At 34.8% G+C, this 20,436-nt stretch overlaps 1 protein-coding gene across 2 annotated transcripts in view; it reads right to left on the bottom strand.

Moving 5' to 3' along the window:
- Window positions 1-20,436, bottom strand: part of Tmtc3 (transmembrane O-mannosyltransferase targeting cadherins 3) — a 50,362-nt gene that overhangs the window by 20,989 nt on the left and 8,937 nt on the right. For both annotated transcript variants that reach the window (XM_021205099.1, XM_029542290.1), the window contains exons 3-9: window positions 19,699-19,917; window positions 17,563-17,662; window positions 15,397-15,512; window positions 14,830-15,002; window positions 9,602-9,854; window positions 3,963-4,111; window positions 1,890-2,010 (exon numbers count right to left, since the gene is read on the bottom strand). In XM_021205099.1, coding sequence (XP_021060758.1) covers window positions 1,890-2,010; window positions 3,963-4,111; window positions 9,602-9,854; window positions 14,830-15,002; window positions 15,397-15,512; window positions 17,563-17,662; window positions 19,699-19,917 — 1,131 coding nt within the window. The remainder of the gene's footprint in view (window positions 1-1,889; window positions 2,011-3,962; window positions 4,112-9,601; window positions 9,855-14,829; window positions 15,003-15,396; window positions 15,513-17,562; window positions 17,663-19,698; window positions 19,918-20,436) is intronic.

Genomic DNA, 20,436 nt, shown 5'->3' with positions numbered 1-20,436 from the left:
AATATGCATAAAGCATTATTTTTGTACTTAGAGTACAATGTTTTCTAGAGCTATATGATCTAGCTATGTTAAGTAAAATTATATCATTATATTATTAGGAAAATGATTATTGTTTTGGAAAATATAAATATCCTGGTCATATGATTTAGGGTCATAAATCAAATGAAATGAGAAATGACACAATTTTTGTGAGATTTCGGGATGGTGATATGACTTTAATTGAGTTTTCAAATTCCATAATAAAGTTTTAGAAATTATAAAAAAAAAAAAAAAAAAAAGAATCAAAACATAAATACTTGTGTTTTCTTATGGTTTTAGGTAACTCGACTGATCCCTAAAGGGGGATCCTCACAGGCTGAGAACTACTGCTTTAACATATTATAAAACCACAGCAGTTTGTCTTCATCAAAAATGTTCCCAAAGTCTTTTCTGATTAGAGCACAATCCTATTTGAAAACTACTGATGTAGTGTTTGTATTTTGTTGAGGGGGGATGTACTTGGATATGAGGATATACTTAAGAGATTGTATTGATGGCTAATTTTTAGGTGAGATATATTTAAAGCTATTTTTATAGTCTATTATGGAAACAAAAATACTGAGACTGAAGTTGTGAAATTCATCTGCATGTTTAGAGTTCACAGATGGGTGGAGAGCATGGTATACATCCAAAAGAGGAGCTGCAGTGTTTGGAACGGAAGGTTTTAATCAGTGTTCTAAGAATTCAGGCAAGCAAAATCCCTAATAAATACAGGACACCATTAGCATTGACAATTATGGATTAACAGTGAGGTGGTGATGCTTCAGCTGTCTATCCAGCTAGGAGCGATGAAAAGGTGCGTGGTCAGGAAGAGTCATCCAACCTTACGTAGACACTACAGAAAGATATCTCATAGACTACTATGATGGAGCAGATACTTCTAAAGAAGTAGTCAAAAGGAGGGGCTGGCAAGATGCCTTAGCAGTTTAAAGCACAGAATGCACCCACAGAGAACTTCAGTTTGGTTCCTAGAATACATATCAGGCAGCTATTATGTGCCTGAAACTTTAGCTTCAGGGGAATCCAAAACCTCTGGCCTCAGTGGGCACCTGAATTCACACATACATACTCACACAGATATCTCATACATAATTTTAAAAAAGAAATAGTCAAAAGGAAATATGAGCTTAGAGACTTGTAAAGAAGAAGATAGGAAGCATTTATGGAAATATTCTATTGATGACTTTTAAAAAGTGTGTGTATTTTTAAAATTTTAAATAAAATTCTGCTTATCAGCTCCATTCCCAATAGTCCAATAGTGCTGAACCAGTGATATTCCTTTACACAGTAGGGTGACACTTTTGTGCACTTCATCTCATTGAATTAATGATGCACTAATTATAGAACTCATTATTTTATATACCACTAACAACTAAGCTACTAATAAACTGTATGATGTTACATTCTGTGTGACTTAACTTGCTATTAAGCCACTGAAAGGCAAAAAAAAAAGCAAAAAAAAAAAAAAAAAAACCAAACAAACAAAATATGTGTACCCTAAGAACTAAGAAAATATGGTTTTATATTTAAATATTTCATCATGTGAACTTCAAGTAAATTTAGTTTAGCATTCATAGAAATTATACTTACACACACACATATACATACACACATAGGCATACATGTATGTGTGTGTGTGTATATATATATATATATATATATATACACACACACACATCCATCCTTTGGACATATAATGAAGTAGTAACTTAGGGAGTTTGGTTATGGTAGATACTATACAAAAACAATGTATTACTTCTCAGCTAAAATAGAATTAAATGTCTGCCTAAAAGTGTGGGGATAGTTTTACAAATACACATCCTCCTGCCCTCTGAATAAAAATACTTTACCTTTAAGGCTGACATAAACAATGTATATTCTGACTCCCAGTCCCAATTTCTATGAAGTGTTTTCAAGGCATGGGTTAGTATCACCATGGACAGACAAACCCACGAGAGCTTTTTCAGCACACTGTTGAAAAGATTAAAACAGAGAAAAATACTGTCTTCATCATCAAAACCATTTTTCCTTAGACAAGATAAAAAATAAGATAGTTCTACATTACTGTGCTTGAATTCATTCTAATGACTGTACACATTTAAAGAACATCCCCAAATTAAATATTATGAAGATGGCCCACCAACTGAGACTTCACTTATATTTTATTCTTTGGGATTTGTTACAAAATTCCCACAGGCCAGCAAAGTCTGGGGCTGCTCAAGACCCTCATCTAGAATGATAACATCTGTAGAGATCCTACACAAGTCTCCCTTATATTTTAAGCAAACCCAACAATCACGTATGGGTTAACATTTTACTGTTAATGTAAACATTAACATTTGTATATTAACAATGTAAATAGTGACATGTAAAAAGTCTACATACTTTCAGTAAAATATAATTTTTTTTCAAAGTAATTTAATCTGTAAACCTGTATCACGAACAAAGAGAGAAAGTTAACTCCATATTCTAATGTGTTAATCACTATTTCTAAAGCTATATTTAAAAATCCGTGATTTAAAAACTGATAAAGTCTGAATTGTCAATTTCAGCATTTAGTGTCTTTTGGGTCATTGTTTACAACGTAATAGTTGAATTTAGGAAGGGTCAACCTTACTTCTGACACTTTAAAAAGGGTTTTGCTTATAAACTATACTATAGGCTCTCCTGTTCTTTGAACTGTTTTATTTATACTTTTTAGAACTGTCTGTTAAAACACAGAAAACCCTGTAAAGCAGACGCAAATCGCAGAACTTTAGGCTAGCTGCCGCTAATTCTTCTCTGACAACAGGATGATTATTTTAATCTCTGTTATCCAAGTGTTGATGTCCTGAGTCTGTCTGTGCTTTGCCTCTCTAACATGGTTCAGTTTCCCGTTTCCACAGACCCACCTATGCACAGCAGGACAGTACGGATCAGAAAATATCGTGAGCAGGGTTAAGATGTAAATTGGAATCAACACTTCTGTTTACTAGCTAGCTGTGTGACCTTGGAAAATTCAGGTAACTTGTACAAGCTTCAATTTTCACACCTGCAAAGGAGGGCAGGTGTGTCAAAATTAAATGAAAAAAAAAATTGTTAATGTGTACCATAAGTCATCCTTGGCACATAGCTAGACCCTAAAAATTGGTGGTGATCAAAGCTGTGTTCATGGGTAGAAATTCAAAGAAGGGTTTGGTAGATGTGGATAAAAATTGTGAAAATAAATGAGGTAATCTAGTATATGCATATCAAAGAGGCTAGATGCAAAAATGCAGAAAAAATTTGGAAATATTCAGAATGGATAACAAGAAGATTCTGAAATAGGAATTACATGAGATAACTAGGTGGGGGATATTTATAGAACCCAAGTAAATAATTTTTAAATAAAAATATTGACCAAACATAAGAGGTGTCAGTTTGTAAGAGATATAGAGAAAAGTCAGATGTAAATCAAAATGAAGTATTATATTAGTATCATTTGATTATTAGAAATTTGCTTGATGTGACAATTTTATTGATACAGTAAATGTATATAATCTCTGCGATTATGAGTTTCTAAGCATAATTTTCTTTAATTGGTAATGCAACAAAAAAAACCCCAGATGCATGCTAAACATATTTTATATAAACTAAGCACTCAAGATGGCTCATTCCAATGGGGTGAGAGTAACTTAGTCACTGCTTATGAATGTGCAATTGCTCATCTGTGCTTTAGCCTCAGGAAAAACAGCACTGTTTTCACATGGGTCTGACTCAGCTTGTTGTGTTGGGCTGTAACAAACTATGGAGAGAGAACACAGAATGAGGAGGTGGTGCAGAACTTTTCTAACTTAAATTATAGCTATAATGGATAGACTGAAAGTAGGGCTTACAGAACTGGGCTACATGCAGACTAAAATACTAAAATTTTACATTTCAAAACAAACTAGCATTTAATTCACCTTTTGTTTGAAATTTTTTGCCATCCATGGGCTACTAAAATACAGAACCCCATGCTAGGAACATACAGTACTCGCTCAGCAACAACAAATCCAACAGGAAAGAACAGGTTTGATGCGGGAATAAATGGTAACGCCATTAAACAAAGCGCCTAGAATGAAAAAGAAGATAGCACATTCAATTAAACAACACAGATGACAAGCAACACAGGCTTTTACAACTTAGTTGGAGTAAATGAGTTGTAGACTATTTTAGAAATACTGTCATGAATAATGAACACGAAGGCCAGACAGGGGTGGTAATAAACATCAAGATGTACATCAGCAAGATAAGAAGGGAGTTTTTGCTAATTCTAGAATTTACTTTATAAGACTGCCAATAAAATGCAAGTCACTAGTTGAAATTAAATCCTGTACTTTCTACAGCACTGAAGGTATGAAAACCTAATTAGAAATACTTGTTCTGTGAGCAATACGACTTTTAGCAAAGGTTGCCTACTGAGATTCACTTAATTAAATTAAAAATTACTTTAAATAGCACATTCAACTTATTAGTAAGCAAAACTACCCAATGAAAAAACAGGCAGAAGACATACCAATAACCAATAGCTATATGAAAAATACCCCTCATCAGCAGCAGAGAAGTACAAATGTAAACATCGACGGACTCACTCGAGAACGGTTACTGTCAGAAAGACAACTGAAAGCACGTGTTAAGAAGTATGTGGAAACATGTTAACCGATGCATACCTAAGAGCAGGAAGGAATCAGTAATGCGGGCAATGGTATGGAAATGCCTCACAATATTAAAAACAGAAATATCACAATCCAGTGATCCCACTAATAGGCACATAGCCAAAAGAAAGGAAACCCACACACTGTAATGTCTCTGCACCTCCATTATTGTACCATGACTCAGAATAGCCAACACATGGAACCAATGTAGTGATGCAGAGAAGATAAAGAAAGTAGGACATATATGCAAAAGAAAATCCCATTTAGTCTTAAAAGGAGAAAGAAACTCAAACTGAAGGCATTATGTCATATGCCATATATCTGATACTCTTATTTGCATATAGATGCTTAAAAAATAGTGAGATTAGAAATTGAGAACAGAATGGTGTTTACCAGAATGAGTAAAGAATTTGGGAGGATGTTGGTCAAGGAACATAAACTTTTGTTACATAGGAAGAATGAAATAAAGAGGAGGAGAAGGAGAAGGAACAGGAGGAAGAGGAAGAGGAATAGTCGTAGGAGGAGGATGAGAAAACTTACACATCTAACTTTTGTGCATGTTGCAACAGTAAGGTAAAGAAAATGCTAATAGGTTTTTTAGCAGAACAAAATCACGAATGTTGGTAACAAACAAAAATTGTGGTTTCCATAACATTACTACAAGAAACCACATGAAAAAATGAAGGAAAGAATGATTTAGATAGGACACCAAGATTTCTGGCTCTATCGCTTAGTCATATCTTGTACAATATTCTGCTTTTCAAGATGTTTCTAAACAATGTTTCTTTCTTTCTTTTTATTTCCTGTGTATGGGTGTTTGCCTAATAAATACAGGACACCATTAGCATTGTGAATTATGGATTAACGGTGAGGTGGTGATGCTTCAGCTGTCTATCCAGCTAGGAGTGATGGAAAGCTGCGTGGTCAGGAAGAGTCATCCAACCTTACGTAGATGCTATAGGAAGATATCTTATAGACTACTATGATGAAGCAGCTCCTCTGGAAATGGAATTACAAATACTTGGTAACTGCAATATGGGTGCTGGGAATTGAATCTGGGTCCTCTGGAAGAGCAACCAGTGCTTTTGACTGCTTAGCCATCTCTCCAGCCCCACCCTGTAATTCTAGGTTATGTTTAACAAGTTTATACTATGCATAAAAAACTAAAACTCTTCCTTTAAATTAGTTGATTTTTTTTAGTCTTTAAAGCAATCACTAAAATACTAGTACTGCTTACTGAGAAAAATACAAGGATATTCAGAGTTCCTGCTCTTCAGAAAATGGGATGATGTGTGGTTTCTTGACTATAAAGCCACCCATGACTAAGCATATAGATAACACGGGAAGACTTAAGTTTGAGAGTTCAGGACTTGTAACTCTGGACATTTGCTTGTTTCCCTGCGTTTTCTTTTTCCAGGATTTTATAGGATAGGGTCTCTTGTAGCCCAGGCTGGCCTTGGAATTGCTGTTGCCAAGGACGACTACTAACTTCCGGTCTTCCTGCCTGCACCCAGGACCTCAGATACCAGGCGAGCAAATCTACCAAGTGAGCTACATCACCAGGTCCCTCTGCATTTAACTACAGGACTTAGTTAAATATGCAATTTAATGCTTTACTTTTGGAAATCTGAAACTATCTAAAGGGCACAGAGAAAAGACTGTCTCTTATGATTTTTTATTAATGAAATAGAGGTGATGATATATTATATCAATTTATGTGTCTGAAATTTCAGTGTTTTTTTTTTTTTTTAATCAAAGCATGAACCATTAAAAGTATTTTTTCTTCTCACTTCCTGGAGATGCATGATTAATAAAGAACCAGCTAGATGTAAAGCTATTTATATATAGATAGCCCTAAATTTGATACTCATTAAAAAAAAATAATTTGGCTGTCAAAAATAAATTTTATTTGTGGGATTTGATAGTACTCATTCAGAAACACCATAGATTAGTGAATAAATTATAAAAGGAGGAAAATGACCAATCAGTTAAAGTCTATCAACTCCATAAGTCTTTAATGATTAATGACCTAGAAGTCCTAATTAATGAAGTAATAATAAATATATGGGAATTATATTAATTATGATTAAACTATAATTTTCTACTAATAATATAAAGTCTTTTTAAGATGGATGTTACTGACTGGAAAGGCAGCAGCTTAGCAGTTAAAGTCACTTGTTCTTCAAGAGGACCTGGGTTTAGTTCTTAGCACCCTCATGGCAACTCACACTAACTGCCTGTAACTCCAGTCTCAGGGGATCCAATGCCTTCTTTTGGACCCTGCAAGCACTGGGCATCCAGACACTGTGCACAGCAATAGATGGAGGAAAATACCCATACATGAAAAAACAAACAAAAAACCATTAGGGTATTAGTAGCAAGAGCCAAGAGTTTAAAATAAATCTTAAACGTAATTCTTTTGGAACAGAAACTATTCAATCACCCTGAGAACACTTCCTTATAAACAGAAATGGGGACTAATAACTGTTTACATTATGTTGCTGATATATATTAAATATCTTAATAGATAATATGGGTCTGTGAATACTACTTTTTTATCTTGCTTCTTCAGATATCTTTAGAAAATTCAACATTTAGAAAAAATTAGCATGACTTAGAGAATACATAAAACACTGTTATGTTCAAGGGCATGCTTTTTCCTTTATACATATATGAAATAGCAAGTAACTTCCATAAATCTATGCTTATTGCTTTTATTTTTTTTAAAATATATCTACCTACTCATCTATGTATCTTTTTTATTTGCCAAACTTGGATTCTTCTGTCTTTTCTTATTCAACTGTCCTTTTAGCACAACTTCAAAGGTAAATATATCCTGTCATTTATTTTGTGTGAGTTTACTTAAGCAGCAACAGACTCTTAAGGAGAGCGACAGATAACAGTTAACATCAGCAGAGACTCCTGACGGTCAGCTTCAGATCACCTCCAGGCTGCTCAGGAGTTTGAGGTTTCCCTGATAGGCCTAACTCCTGTCTCCTGGATTGTTTTGAAACTTGATTGCTTTTATCAAAGTCTTACCAATGTTTTCATAGGAAACAATTTTTTTCCTAATTTATGGGAGGGAAAGCTGAAGAGTTAATAAGACTTAACACACAAAACCAAAGGAAAAAAGCAATCTTCAGTTGCCGTTACTAACCTCACAACCACTCACATTAGTGATCCTTTTCTTCCTTCATGTAATAGAATAATCCTTAAAATGCAAACCAAATCTCTGCTACATGTTCTGCTGATCCTTACAAACCTACTAGTTATCCACTTTTTACATAAATGTAGTCTTCACACCCCAAATTAAACATGTTGCCTCTGCAACACTAGATACCCTTTTGTACACTGCATTTTAAATCTATTTCTCTCACACATAAAACAACTGTGGAATATGACTTTTAAAGCTGTGGTTACAAGTACTTATTTTAAAGCCACTAAATACTTCAACTAAATAATGCTGACTTTACAAAGCAAACCAATGTGTGATTATCTTTGTAAATGTCTCACAATTCAAATGAAAGTGCTTTTAAATATCAACCACTGGTCTCTGACATCAACTTGTTCTTACTGTCTCATGCTCCAATCTAACTGTGTCAGTGATAATCTCATCAAATAGATCTCCCTTTTATGTTTGACAATGACTTAGTGTCAACCATTTATTCTTTCCTAAAACATTTATCTTTTTGAGTCTGTCTCCTACCGAGATCTTTTTCTTCTAAAGATCTAATGATGAGAGTTCTTCAAGAATTCAGTGGTGAACTCCTTTTTATACTACTCAGCCACATTAACTGTTTTCTACAAAAGAATTAACACTAAGAACGCCATAGCATTTTTCAGTTTGATTTAAACTCTATGCAGTAGCCTATGAAGAACAGGCAAAGGCCTATTTGAGAAAGGTTTCTCCTCCCCCTCCCTCCTCCCCCAATGTACCTTATCTATGCTCTGGTATCAATCAGTACCTCTACACTAAGAAAAAGTCTAAGGTGGCCTAAGCATTTCTTCTGAACCTCAAAGTGCTGTTAAAAAACTCCAGTAAGATGTTTTCAGGATATAAACTGGCATGCTTAAGCATAAAGGTAAACAGATCTTTCTCCTACACTCTGCATTCTTTCACATTTTTTCTACATCTTAGTCATGTGTTGCAAATTTCTTAGACTGCAAACTCTGGAAACAAGAACCTTACAATTTATCTTATAGTGCTTCAAATGCTACCAGGTAAATAGACTGCAATCATAATTTTATACTGAACAATGTTATCTATGGTGTACGTACAGAGCATTTAAATACTTTCTCAAACACAGTAAATGCTGCTGAAAATGTTACGTTCAACAATTAAAAATGAACGAGGAAAGGAATTCCTACAGAATCAAGGGTGAAGGAGGAAATTAAAAACAAACAAACAAAAACGAAACACTGCCCCTACACAAACAGCTCTGAAATCATCAGAGGTTTCTGGACATAGTCCTACTCAGGGAATAATTAACAGAACTTAAAATCTATTACTTCTAGCTGCTTCTTGCATGACACTATTCATAATGTCAAAAAACCAAGTATACAATATAATCAATTTTTTCAAATGTGTGTAATCTAGTTAGAAAAGAATAAATGTAAAGAAATGTAAATGAATGACAAAGGGATGCACTGCTTTCTATCAAATTAGAAAAAAATTAACTTTTACATAGATGTTTTACATAGATGAATGTGCATGCAAATTAATTATATTATTTATACCTGCAAATTAATTATATTATTAATAATATAAAGGTAATCCAACAGGTTTATAAATCAGGAATGATCAAAAAATGAAACATATTTCTAAAAGCATACACTGGATAAATTAAAGATAGTATCAAAGGTAACCAACTGAATGAAATACTCTTTGAAAGACTAAGATTTCTTACCATTAGGACAGTCTTTGAGGAGTCACCAGGGTATCTGAGACTGAATATTCCCAAAGCCCCCAGAAAGCAAAAGAAAGCAAAAGTGGCGAGATTTCGAACATCTAGAAATGATTCTATCAGTGGTATTGTTCCCATGGTCCAATCACAGCAGAGCTCTGAAGGATTCAGTAGAAGCCAAGCGTTCACAGGAAGGAGGTAGTTAAAAGTAAGCTGTCGTGTAGGGGTTGGGCTTACAGCAGCTGGATTATCAAACCTGCATAAACAAGGACAAAAAAGATATTTAAACGAAACTTGTTTTCTCTTTGTTTAGTTGAGGTCTGAAATCACAATACTGTAAGAAGCTAGCACTCTACTCCTGAGCTTTATCTTAGTCATCTTTATTTTGAGACAAGGTTATTGCTTATGTAATTGATGCTGTGACCATATGTTCCTCCTTAGTTTTTCAAATATGGCAATTATGTATGTATACACTATGTAAATAGCAACCACTAGCTCTAATTTTAAATGTTGTGGGCTTTATTTATTTGTTTTAATTAATGGGGAGGGGGACGGAGAGTGACACATGAGGAGGGCAGAGGACAGCTTGTGGGACTCAGTTCTCTCTCCATCATGTGGGTTCCCTATAACCAACCTCTGGTTCTAAGTTTTGGTAGAAAGTGACTCCTCACTGAGCAAGCAGTACCAGATCCTACCTTTTAAATACAAATCTTATGTGTTAAAATATGTAAGTAAAACATAAAATTACTTTATGTGTAACACAAGAATAAATACATTGGGGCATTTGCTGCTTTGGTAGAGACCTAAGTTCGGTTCTCTGCACCCACACTGGGCAGCTTACCACTGCCTGTGACTCCAACTCCAGGGTATCTAGCATGTTCTTCTGGTCTCTGTTCTTACCTGTACACATTTGGCACACACATGCATACAAAATATAAAAGTAAATAAAAAATATTACTATAGGTGCCTTAGAATCATGCTATCAATTCAAAATCTAAATCACACTGCCTAACCTAACTGAAATGTCTCCGTGAGAACAACGGTATCCATGGAGAATTGCTTGAAGTAGGTCGGCTCTTTTCAGTATTAAAATGATCCAGACCGGCCTAGAGAAGAACTTTCAGTAAATCATGACCTTCAAATGAATAGTCGTAAAGAAATTATGAGATTCAGATTCATTTGTTTTATGGAAGCTTCCAGAACATCTAGCCATGTTGTTCTATATGAGTGAAAGTTTAGCGCTAAATACTAATAAAAATAATGGTTCCCAGGGAAACTTTGTCTTTGTTCTTTCATTACAGACAAAGCTGCATTTAGAGATTTTGTCCTGCTTTGAAATGAAAATAATGTTTCCAGTACAAAGTACTTAGCAGTGAGCCACTCAGCATGCTGCGTTCTCATTTTTCTCCTAGAAAATACTAACATGTTCGTATCTAGTTTTCTTCAAATCATGATACACTGAATATAAGTTTAGTCATTACAGTCCACCTTTTGTAAATTAAGTAAAATATTTAAAAAATAAGTTTATTACAAAGGACTATGTTTACATATTTGGTGCTTTATCCAAATACTAAATTTAAACGACTACATTTACATATAGCCCTTAGGAACCCAGTTGTCTTAAAATGAGGAAATGAATTAAGCATCAAATTCCATCCTGTATGACTTGACTTATTCTGAAAAGTATTAAATGGTGAAGAAGCAATATCATTCAGAACTTTTATAGTTGACTATATAGGGAAAGAAATATGGCTTTAGAGTCAGAGCTTGAACTGTAAAAAAAGTAGAACTGAACTTGAAGCTCTTTCAATTTAGAAGAAACATTGCTCATATTTAAAGATTAATAGCTTAATTATTATACTTGATTTAAGAAGCCAATGTTTAAACAAACCAAATCACATTAAAATCAATTTCTCCGGGCAGTATTATAAAATTTAATTTATATATGCACATTTTAAAATGTTTTATTTAAAAAAATATTTATTATATGCACTCTTATAACACATGTCCACATAATTTTTCAGAATGATTGATAAGCAGAACAAAATTATTTAAAAGTAAGAGCAAGGAAAATATAATTCAATCTATTTCTAATGCCTACATGTGCTTAGTTGAGCATAGATAAAATCATGTAAAAGATAAGCTGAAATTATTTCTTAAAAAAAATGGCTAGGAATAACCAGTTAGAGGAAAATACTTCAAATGTTTTGGCTTAGATAATAATCTGATTTTTTCTAATCCATGCCTTTAATACATTATGGATATGAATTAATTTTTTCCAGTTAGTACTTATGACATACTATCATGGACAACAAAATCACTATGTTGGTGTTTTTTCACCTCTCAATTATTTCATGTAACACTAGTTACTTAAAATTTATAGACTATTTTAAATTTTATTTAATAATTTATCAGTGATAAAGTAGGAATAGTATATAGTAGTAGTATTATAGCAGACAACCATGGAACGCAGATATTAAATTCTTAAGATAGTCACACTAGATGGGCACTATACCCGATGACTGAGTGTCCTTCACGAGAAGACAAAGAGACACACAGGCAAGGCTATGTAAGGATGGGGCAAACTTGTATGAGGAAGCTACCAGTTAAGAAACGGCAAAGAATGCTAGCAGGCAGCAGAAGTTAGAAGGCCATGTTCTTTCAGGCCATCTAGTGTGTAGTTACCTGCAATAGCTCTTACAGGGAAACTAATAGTCAGGAAAGAATATCTTGAAAAAACAAAACAAAACAAAAACCAAAAACCAAGAGATAAAATCTACTAACAAAAAATGTGTGGGGTTGCTATGAACCCATAGGGGCCATTCCCACTCAAACCAGCAGAGGTCTCTGTGTTAACTGCCAGCTATTGCGAGAATTTCTGATTAAAGTTGAGAGATGGCCTGATCCCATTCTTTTAGTCATTCTAAACATTTATCACTTTTATATGAATTTTAGAATCAACTTGTCAATGTCTCGAAAACAGGATTCTGACTGGGACAGTATTCAATCTGTGGTTAATTTACATAGAAGTATCATTCTACGACTTCTTTATTTCCCTCATTAATGATTCCTAAGTTGTCAGCATAGAAATACTACACATATTTTATTAAACTGATTCTAGGTATACTGTGTTGTCTGATACTTTCGTACATAGAACTTTCTTTTTGCCCCTCCCTTCATTTATCTGTTCACTTTATAGGCTGACTGAAGGCCTCCTTTCTCTCTTCGCTGTCTAGCCTTACATCCCTTTCCCTCCATCTCCCCTTTTTATTACAGTTCATTTTGCCTCATGATTGCGGGTGAGATGTGACCTCTCACAGACTACTCCGGCATCATGCCTAGCTGCCTGCTACCATACTCCCCACGACAACAGTCACGGACTCACCTTCTGAAACTGTAAGCTTCCATTACATGCTTTCGCTTACGTTTCTGTGGTGGTTTGAACGAGAAGGCCCCATGTTTATTTGAATGCTTAGTCACGGGGAGGCTAGGAGGTGTGGTCTTATTGGGGAAAGTGTGTTGCTGCGGATAGGCTTGGAAATGTCAAAATTTCACGCCAGGCCCAGTGTTTTTCTCTCTGCCTACAGCCTGCAGCTAGTGCCCCAGCACAATGGCTGTCTGCTTCCTATCATGACACTTATGGACTAACCCCATAAAACAGCAAGTAAACCTCCAATTAAATGCTTTCTTAAGAAAAAAAAAAAAAAAGTCTGGGGGATAGTTAACTTGACAGTTGGTTAGAAGTGTTCAGTTTAGTTCCATGGTAGAGTAGCCAGAAAGGTCTTATGAAATAAAATAATTCCTAGGCTGAGGCTTACTGTGGTTCCACAAATAAATTTAAAAGCAAAAATTAAAAGATAAAACAACTTTAAATAACAGAAACACACCTAGAACAAAGCTCAGAAGTATTTATGAGAATACATGCTTTGTATCCATTCAAAATTACCAAGTGTATTAAGTGTGCATGTAACTCCAGTGGAGAAGAAAATTTATACAACACAAACTACCAAAAGGAATCATGATAGAGTGTGCAACTAGAGACCATAAAGCACAACAGAACATGTAGAAATATGGGGCACATAAGAAAAGCATGTCTGAGTGCACACCTGTGCAGAAGAGCATATCTAAGCAAAACAAATGTATCATTTCTTAAATTTCTGAGACAGCCTATAGAAGCAGTGCATGCTGGATGACAGGGAAACCAACTTTAAGGAACAACCTGAGATAATGTTTTCTATTGAAAATTTATTTTTCAAAAACAGAAGTAATATAAAGGTATTTTTAGAGATAAAAGTTGAAGGAATTTGTTGCTGATTGACCAGGGCATGTCAAAATCCTTCAAGGAGAAGTAGTAATGGCAAAATATGAAAATGTTGACAACGAGCAAACAAAAAAAACACCAAAACTAATACTATAATTTAACATAAAAATTTTGTCTTATATTTTCCCAAAGATAAATGTTCCAAGTCAAAATGTATATCCAAGAAAATCGTATGCAACTTGCACAGAAGGCAGCTCTTTAGAAGTCAGACATAGAGCATAGATAAGACAAAGAGAAAAATCACAATGTTGTAGATTAATATCACATGTATTAATAATTATATTAAAAGTGAATGGATTAAACACCCAATTCAGAAGATCTGAAAAGACAAGAAAGAACACCCAATTATGTAAACTCTGTAAGAAACCCTTCATAGTCAGACAGAGAATGGGTAAAAATAAAATGCAAGAGAACAGATACATTATGTCACACTAAAAAGATAGCTGGACAGACTACATTTAGAGAAAACAGTTAACTTCTGAAAAGACAATTACTAGGAATTAAAGAAAAGCCCATTTCATAGAGATAAAGGGATACATTCATCAATATGGCAACAATCTTAAATGTCTAATAACAGAGTTTTAAAAATACATGAATTTAAATTACCCGATATGCAAGGAGAAATATACAAATTTACAAGTCTAGTGAGAAGCTCAACGATTTTTCTCTCTCAATATTATTTGATAAAGCAGTTACAAATCCCACAAATTATGGAGGCAACACTCATATAATCTTTGCTGTGGAGGTTTCACATAAAACTGTAAACATGCATGCCAGAATACTCCATATATTTATATTTATAAATAGTATGTAGCTTTTAAAGTGTATTGATATCTCAGTAAAGCTGTTGAAAAATTAAGTATGAACTAAAGACCTTTTGGAACCCTTATGACAATCAAGAATTTCATACCTTGTAAACACTGGAAGTTGTGACTGAATAACTTGAACTCTGATCACAACAAGTAGTAACGTACTGAACATCAGGACAATGAGCTTTATCAATGTCTGCAGCATAGAAAACGGAATGCTGCCCTTCCCACGGAGAAACTGTCCAGCAACGGTGCATAACAACGGCAAGGTGTACTAAGAAAGAAAACACCAACGCGCATTTTCAGTAGCACAGCAATTCTAAACATGCAGTTCAAACAAAGACTAACTTAAAAATAAGGTAGAACAATTTGTAGACCTGATAAATAATACCAATTTTGATATCTTTGGCAATACTGAGCTGAGCTATGATGATATCACTGGAATATTCACAAATTGTCTAAAAATTTTAGTTCTTAAAACATGAAGTTATAACATTTTCATTATTTTTAGGTGGATAAAAGGACAAAATACACTTGTTTCTCATAAACTGTGCTTTCATTACAGTAAGCAAAGTATTTATATGTAATGACATCTGTAGAAAATAAGGGCAATAAAATCTGACTTAGCTACAACAAAAGAGAAAATGGAAATTTTCATCTTTCCTTACCCCTTGGGCCACAAATACTTCATATACACAACAAATTCCGACAACCGTTATTCCTTGTTCCTTACACAGTGTTGCAACAGCCACTAAAAACACGGTCAATGCAATCGGGGTCCACACTACAATTTAAGAATAGAAAATAAGACATCTATACAAATTGTTAGAATGTGAAAAACAGTGTATTTTAAATTCCTCCTAAAGCTATCAATATTTTTTCTTATTGAACAATACTTCATATTTTATGATTCATTTAAATTATATACCTTTAATGTTATAGTCAAAATAAGATATTAAGATGCATAATTTAAGCTACAGAGTTTTGTGGAGATGAAAATTATATAACTTATTATAACTTTTATAATAAAGGTTAAATTTGGATGTTAGCCAGGCTGATTAGTGACTAATCAACCCAGAAATGAAGAGTAATATCTGAAAGTATACAGGTGTTAGAAAGGATGGAGAAGGGACCCTTCCAGGGCTGGCTCTGGGCCATAAAGAAAATGGTATACAAGCCCCTTTACATTAGTGGCAGGTCAGCGTTTAACTTGGTGGTTCTACTCCTGCCTTGCAGGAAGTGAAAACCGGTGTGTCCGGGAGACACTCTCCTGTTACTATATCACTATTCACACAAGTAAGAGAACTGTATTAATGTAGTGTCATCTCATTAGGGCATCAAGAAAATGTTTATACACACAAACACTAATTAACATACGCAAATTAAGTTTTATAATTTGCAAGAACAGAGATGAAACTGGAGGCAAGTATTACATCTCAGTCCTACGAAGAATCTGAAAGAGTTGATCTCATGGAAGTTGTGCATATAGTGGTAGTTACAAGAATCTGGGAATGACAGGAGGAAAGAGAAGCATGGGGCAGTTGACTGATTAGGTACTAAGTTATGACTAGACAGCAGTAAGCAGTTCTCATGTGGTATTGTCCAGTAGGGTAATTATTAATAATAATGTATACTATGTTTCAAAAATAGATAAGGAACTTTGAAAATTTTTCTATGAAGGTACATTTGAGAACAGATATTTTTAATTTTATTACATTATGCATACATGCATTACTGTATCCTACTGGACACTATAAATATGTATTCTTTTTATATGTTAATGTATTTTTCTTGAGACAGGGCTCATGTAGGCAGGTTGGTCTCCAACTCACTCCACCACTTTTACTGAGGATAACGTTAAACTTCTGATTCTGCCCCTCACCTCCCAAGTGCTGGGGTTGCAGGTGTATGCCACTACATTTAGTTCTAGGCAGTGCAGGGGACTGAACCCAGGGACTAGCAAATAAGAACTCTATCAACTAAGCTACATCTCTAGTTCCCAGTAAGTTCAATTAGAGATACCTTCACCTTCACAATACCTCGGTACTCTACGTTGAGATGCTACCATCAAAAGAAAGAGGAGATAGATAAACCTAGGAGTTTAATATTGACCAAGATTAAGACTATATAGAAAGCCTTTTTTCCGACCACTAGGCCCACATTCTTAGGGGAAAAACACTGCAGCAATATATAAAATATATTTTAGAGGAAGCTACATGGTAGGGGCTCAATAAATATCTATCTGAGATGAAACATAATGAAAGTGAAACTCTAGCAGGCCTCAAGCTGCTTAAATAGAATCATGGGCTGCTAGCTATTATTTATCAAAGACAACCATGCTGGGATCTCTTTGCTACTGTGGAAAAATGGAAACAGACTACAGAATTCTCGGAACCTTGTGGCCTAGCACAGAACAGTGAGCAAGGCTCGGTAGAAAGTGAGGAACACTACTGGAGATTGTTCTCTGATAGTCCTAACACACACACACACACACACACACACACACACACACACACACACACACAATAGCAGAGTCCGTACTTGCATTTTTGGTTTTTAGGAGGTAATATAAAACTCAGAGTTACTCTGCAACTGATATTTTAGGGTTATTTGATCATTTAAATGTGATTACAGAGAACACAACCTGCTGGGTAATGACAAAAATATAAACTACATATAATTTTTAAGACTACTGGCAATGTTACATGTCAATTACATACAGCAGAACAATAAAGGCAAACTCCAAATGTTATCTTAATTAAGAAGCACTTAAAATAAATAGTTATTTGATCGAGTTCCATAACTATAATAAGAGATGTTGGGTAGCTGTGTACCTATGGAATTGTCTGGTCCTTTTGACTTAGTATACGAGAGAAACGCAGCTAGGAAAAAGACAGATGATAAGAGCTCGGCTCTTCCTACAACACCTGTGACCTGGAAAGAGAAAGACAGACATTCATTTTAATGCAGTGTCTTGAAAACCTATTAAGTATAATAACAACAGGGGAACACCTTCACAGAAGCAGGGGAGAGGGAAGGGGATGGGGAGTTTCCAGAGGGGAAACCAGGAAAGGGGATAACATTGAAATGTAAATAAAGAAAATATCTGGGGGTTGCAAAGATGGCTCAGTGGTGAAGAGCAGTGACTACTCTTCCGAAGGTTCTGAGTTCATATCCCAGCAACCACATGGTGGCTCACAACTATCCATAATTAGATCTGACGCCCTCTTCTGGTGTGTCTGAAGACAGCTACAGTGTATTTACATATAATAATAAATAATTTAAAAAAATAATAAAATATATCCAATAAAATAAAATGAAATAAAATTAAATGAAACATTTAACCACTGCAATCTTGGACCAAAAACATAAGCTTCCTTTGTGTTAGTAAAGTAAAAGCAATAATTTTTCCTTAAAATTTTTAAGGAAAAAGAAAATACAAATAAATTGTTTCCAAAGCAGAAACAAGTTGGAAACTGAAAGACAGATGAGGAGGCCACAGCTGATGACCTCCACTAAAAACACATCCTTTCCTTGGAAATAGCTCACTCTAATTATCTGAAATAGGAAGACAGATGTTATCTTACTGATTTATGAATAAATGGTGTATGCTTGTGGTATGAAAAAAAAAATCTAAAACCTATATTTTTAAAGGGTAGATTACTGGTTTTTGCTGCTGATTTTTTTACAGGATCTGAGCGCCCTCGTGTGGTGAGCTTAGGTATCATTTATTTTAACTTTGCAAAAAATAAGGTTTTGTCTATTCTTTAACATCTTTCATATTATGATAACATCTTATGTAGTTACAATACAGTATGTTCTTTAAAAATTTAAGTATCCCTGCATTATTTTCTTAAAATGAATGTTTTTTTTGAAACATGAAGCCATAAATTTGCTAATCTGCAAACCAAAGAAGAAATTTCAAAAGCTCTTAATTAAAAGAACAGAGAATTCCAAAAGCTTGCCTTTTAAAGCAATGGAATGCAATGTACAAGTTATAGGAGTTTATCTCTTTTATATATGAATGGCAAAGCTCGCCTGGACATCACATAGTTCCAGCATGGCAAGAGAGATATAATCATTCTGCAAACTCAAACTTTTTTTTTTTTTGCTTAGGAAGAAAAGCTTATAAGAAAGCAATAAAATAAAGTATTCTTAGTTCTTCCCCGGAGGCATCTTTAGAGTGTCAATGTATCCAAGAAAAATTAGTTCGTACATATCATAGGAAGAACTATGTACATTTTTATTTTTCATTAATAACATATCTACCTATATATACATATACACAAACAAATGTGTGTGTATATACATGCAATCTATATGTTTTTTTCCCTGTGTATACTTGTCAGCATATGTGTGCGCAAGAGTGTGTGTGTGTGTTTGGATGTTTCCTTCCATTGCTCTGTACTTTCCTTCTTTTTTAAAGATTTATTTTTATTTTATATATACAAGCACTCACATGTACTAAGTGTGCATGCCAAGTGCTTGAAAAGGCCGATGGAGGGTGCTACATCTTCTGGAACTTACTGAATGTTTACGCTTCCATGTAGCTAAGAACTAAGCCTGGGTCTTCTGCAATAGCAACAACTGCTCTTAACCACTGGACCGTCTCTCCAGTCCATTTCCATTGCTTCTCGAAGAAAAGTCCTCTCAATAAACCCCAACCTTAGGCACCGTCTAGATCAGGCCAGGGATCCTCTGGACTCTACCTCATACTGTGGATTACATGTATCTGCTACCACACCTGGCTGTTCACACGGGTGTTAGGGATACAAACTCAAGTGCGCATACTTGTGGTAATCACTTTACCTACACATGCACTCTTGAACACTATATTTCAAAAGTTAATTTAAATGTAAAATTTTTATATGCTAGGTAAGCTGGACTTTGCGCATGGGAGAGTAAGACTGTACTAAACTAGGAATATTTACTGCTTAAGACGTAAAAAGTGACCGTGCAGTTTTACTTACTGCTTCTGTATGGATTGGGTGCACTGCGAAGAGCAGAGCAGCAATCACACTGCTCCTCTTATCCAGAAAGAGTCTGCAGACCTTCAGGAAGATCACACTGACGACAGCGTGGAACACTGTGTTCAGGAGGTGGTAAGACATGGGTTTTAGCTCACTGAGGAGATAATTTAAGCGAAACGTCAACACCGTTAAGGGCCTGTACGACTTGTGGCTTCTCTCCTGAAAGGAAAAACAAACAACGATGGATTATTAAAATATCTTCAGTCTTCTGGCTAGTCATTAGTTTATTAAGATAATGATCAAAGAGTTACACAAATAACAAATTCTGTTCACTCATCACCAGAAGGAGTGAGGCATGAAAAGTCTCTCGACAGGGTGTATGGGGACATTGCCGACACGTTTCTCACTCGGAGATGACGGCTGAGATTCAGACCGTGGTGTAGTGTACATTACAGTTCAACTCAGTTTACTCCACAGTGGCCTGTCAGGCAGTGCAGACAAACACCTCAAGGTATCATTCACTTTTATAGCCAGGGGATTATTTCACTATCTAAACGTTGTAGTTTATTTTACATCGCTAATGAATGACAGATGAGACACCAGAGTCCAGTCTATATTCCCAGTGACAACAGTTTAATCCTGAGTAAGTTAACACTGACCTTCAAAATGATTCTAAGTGAACACCTTCTTACTGCAGAGAGGTAGGCAGTATGTACTCAGCTTTGATCTACTTATATT

This window comes from Mus pahari, chromosome 9, assembly GCF_900095145.1.
Source record: "Mus pahari chromosome 9, PAHARI_EIJ_v1.1, whole genome shotgun sequence".
Classification (NCBI taxonomy): domain Eukaryota; kingdom Metazoa; phylum Chordata; class Mammalia; order Rodentia; family Muridae; genus Mus; species Mus pahari.
The sequence above is the reverse complement of the archived record's forward strand: the minus strand, read 5'-3'. Positions and strand labels throughout refer to the sequence as shown.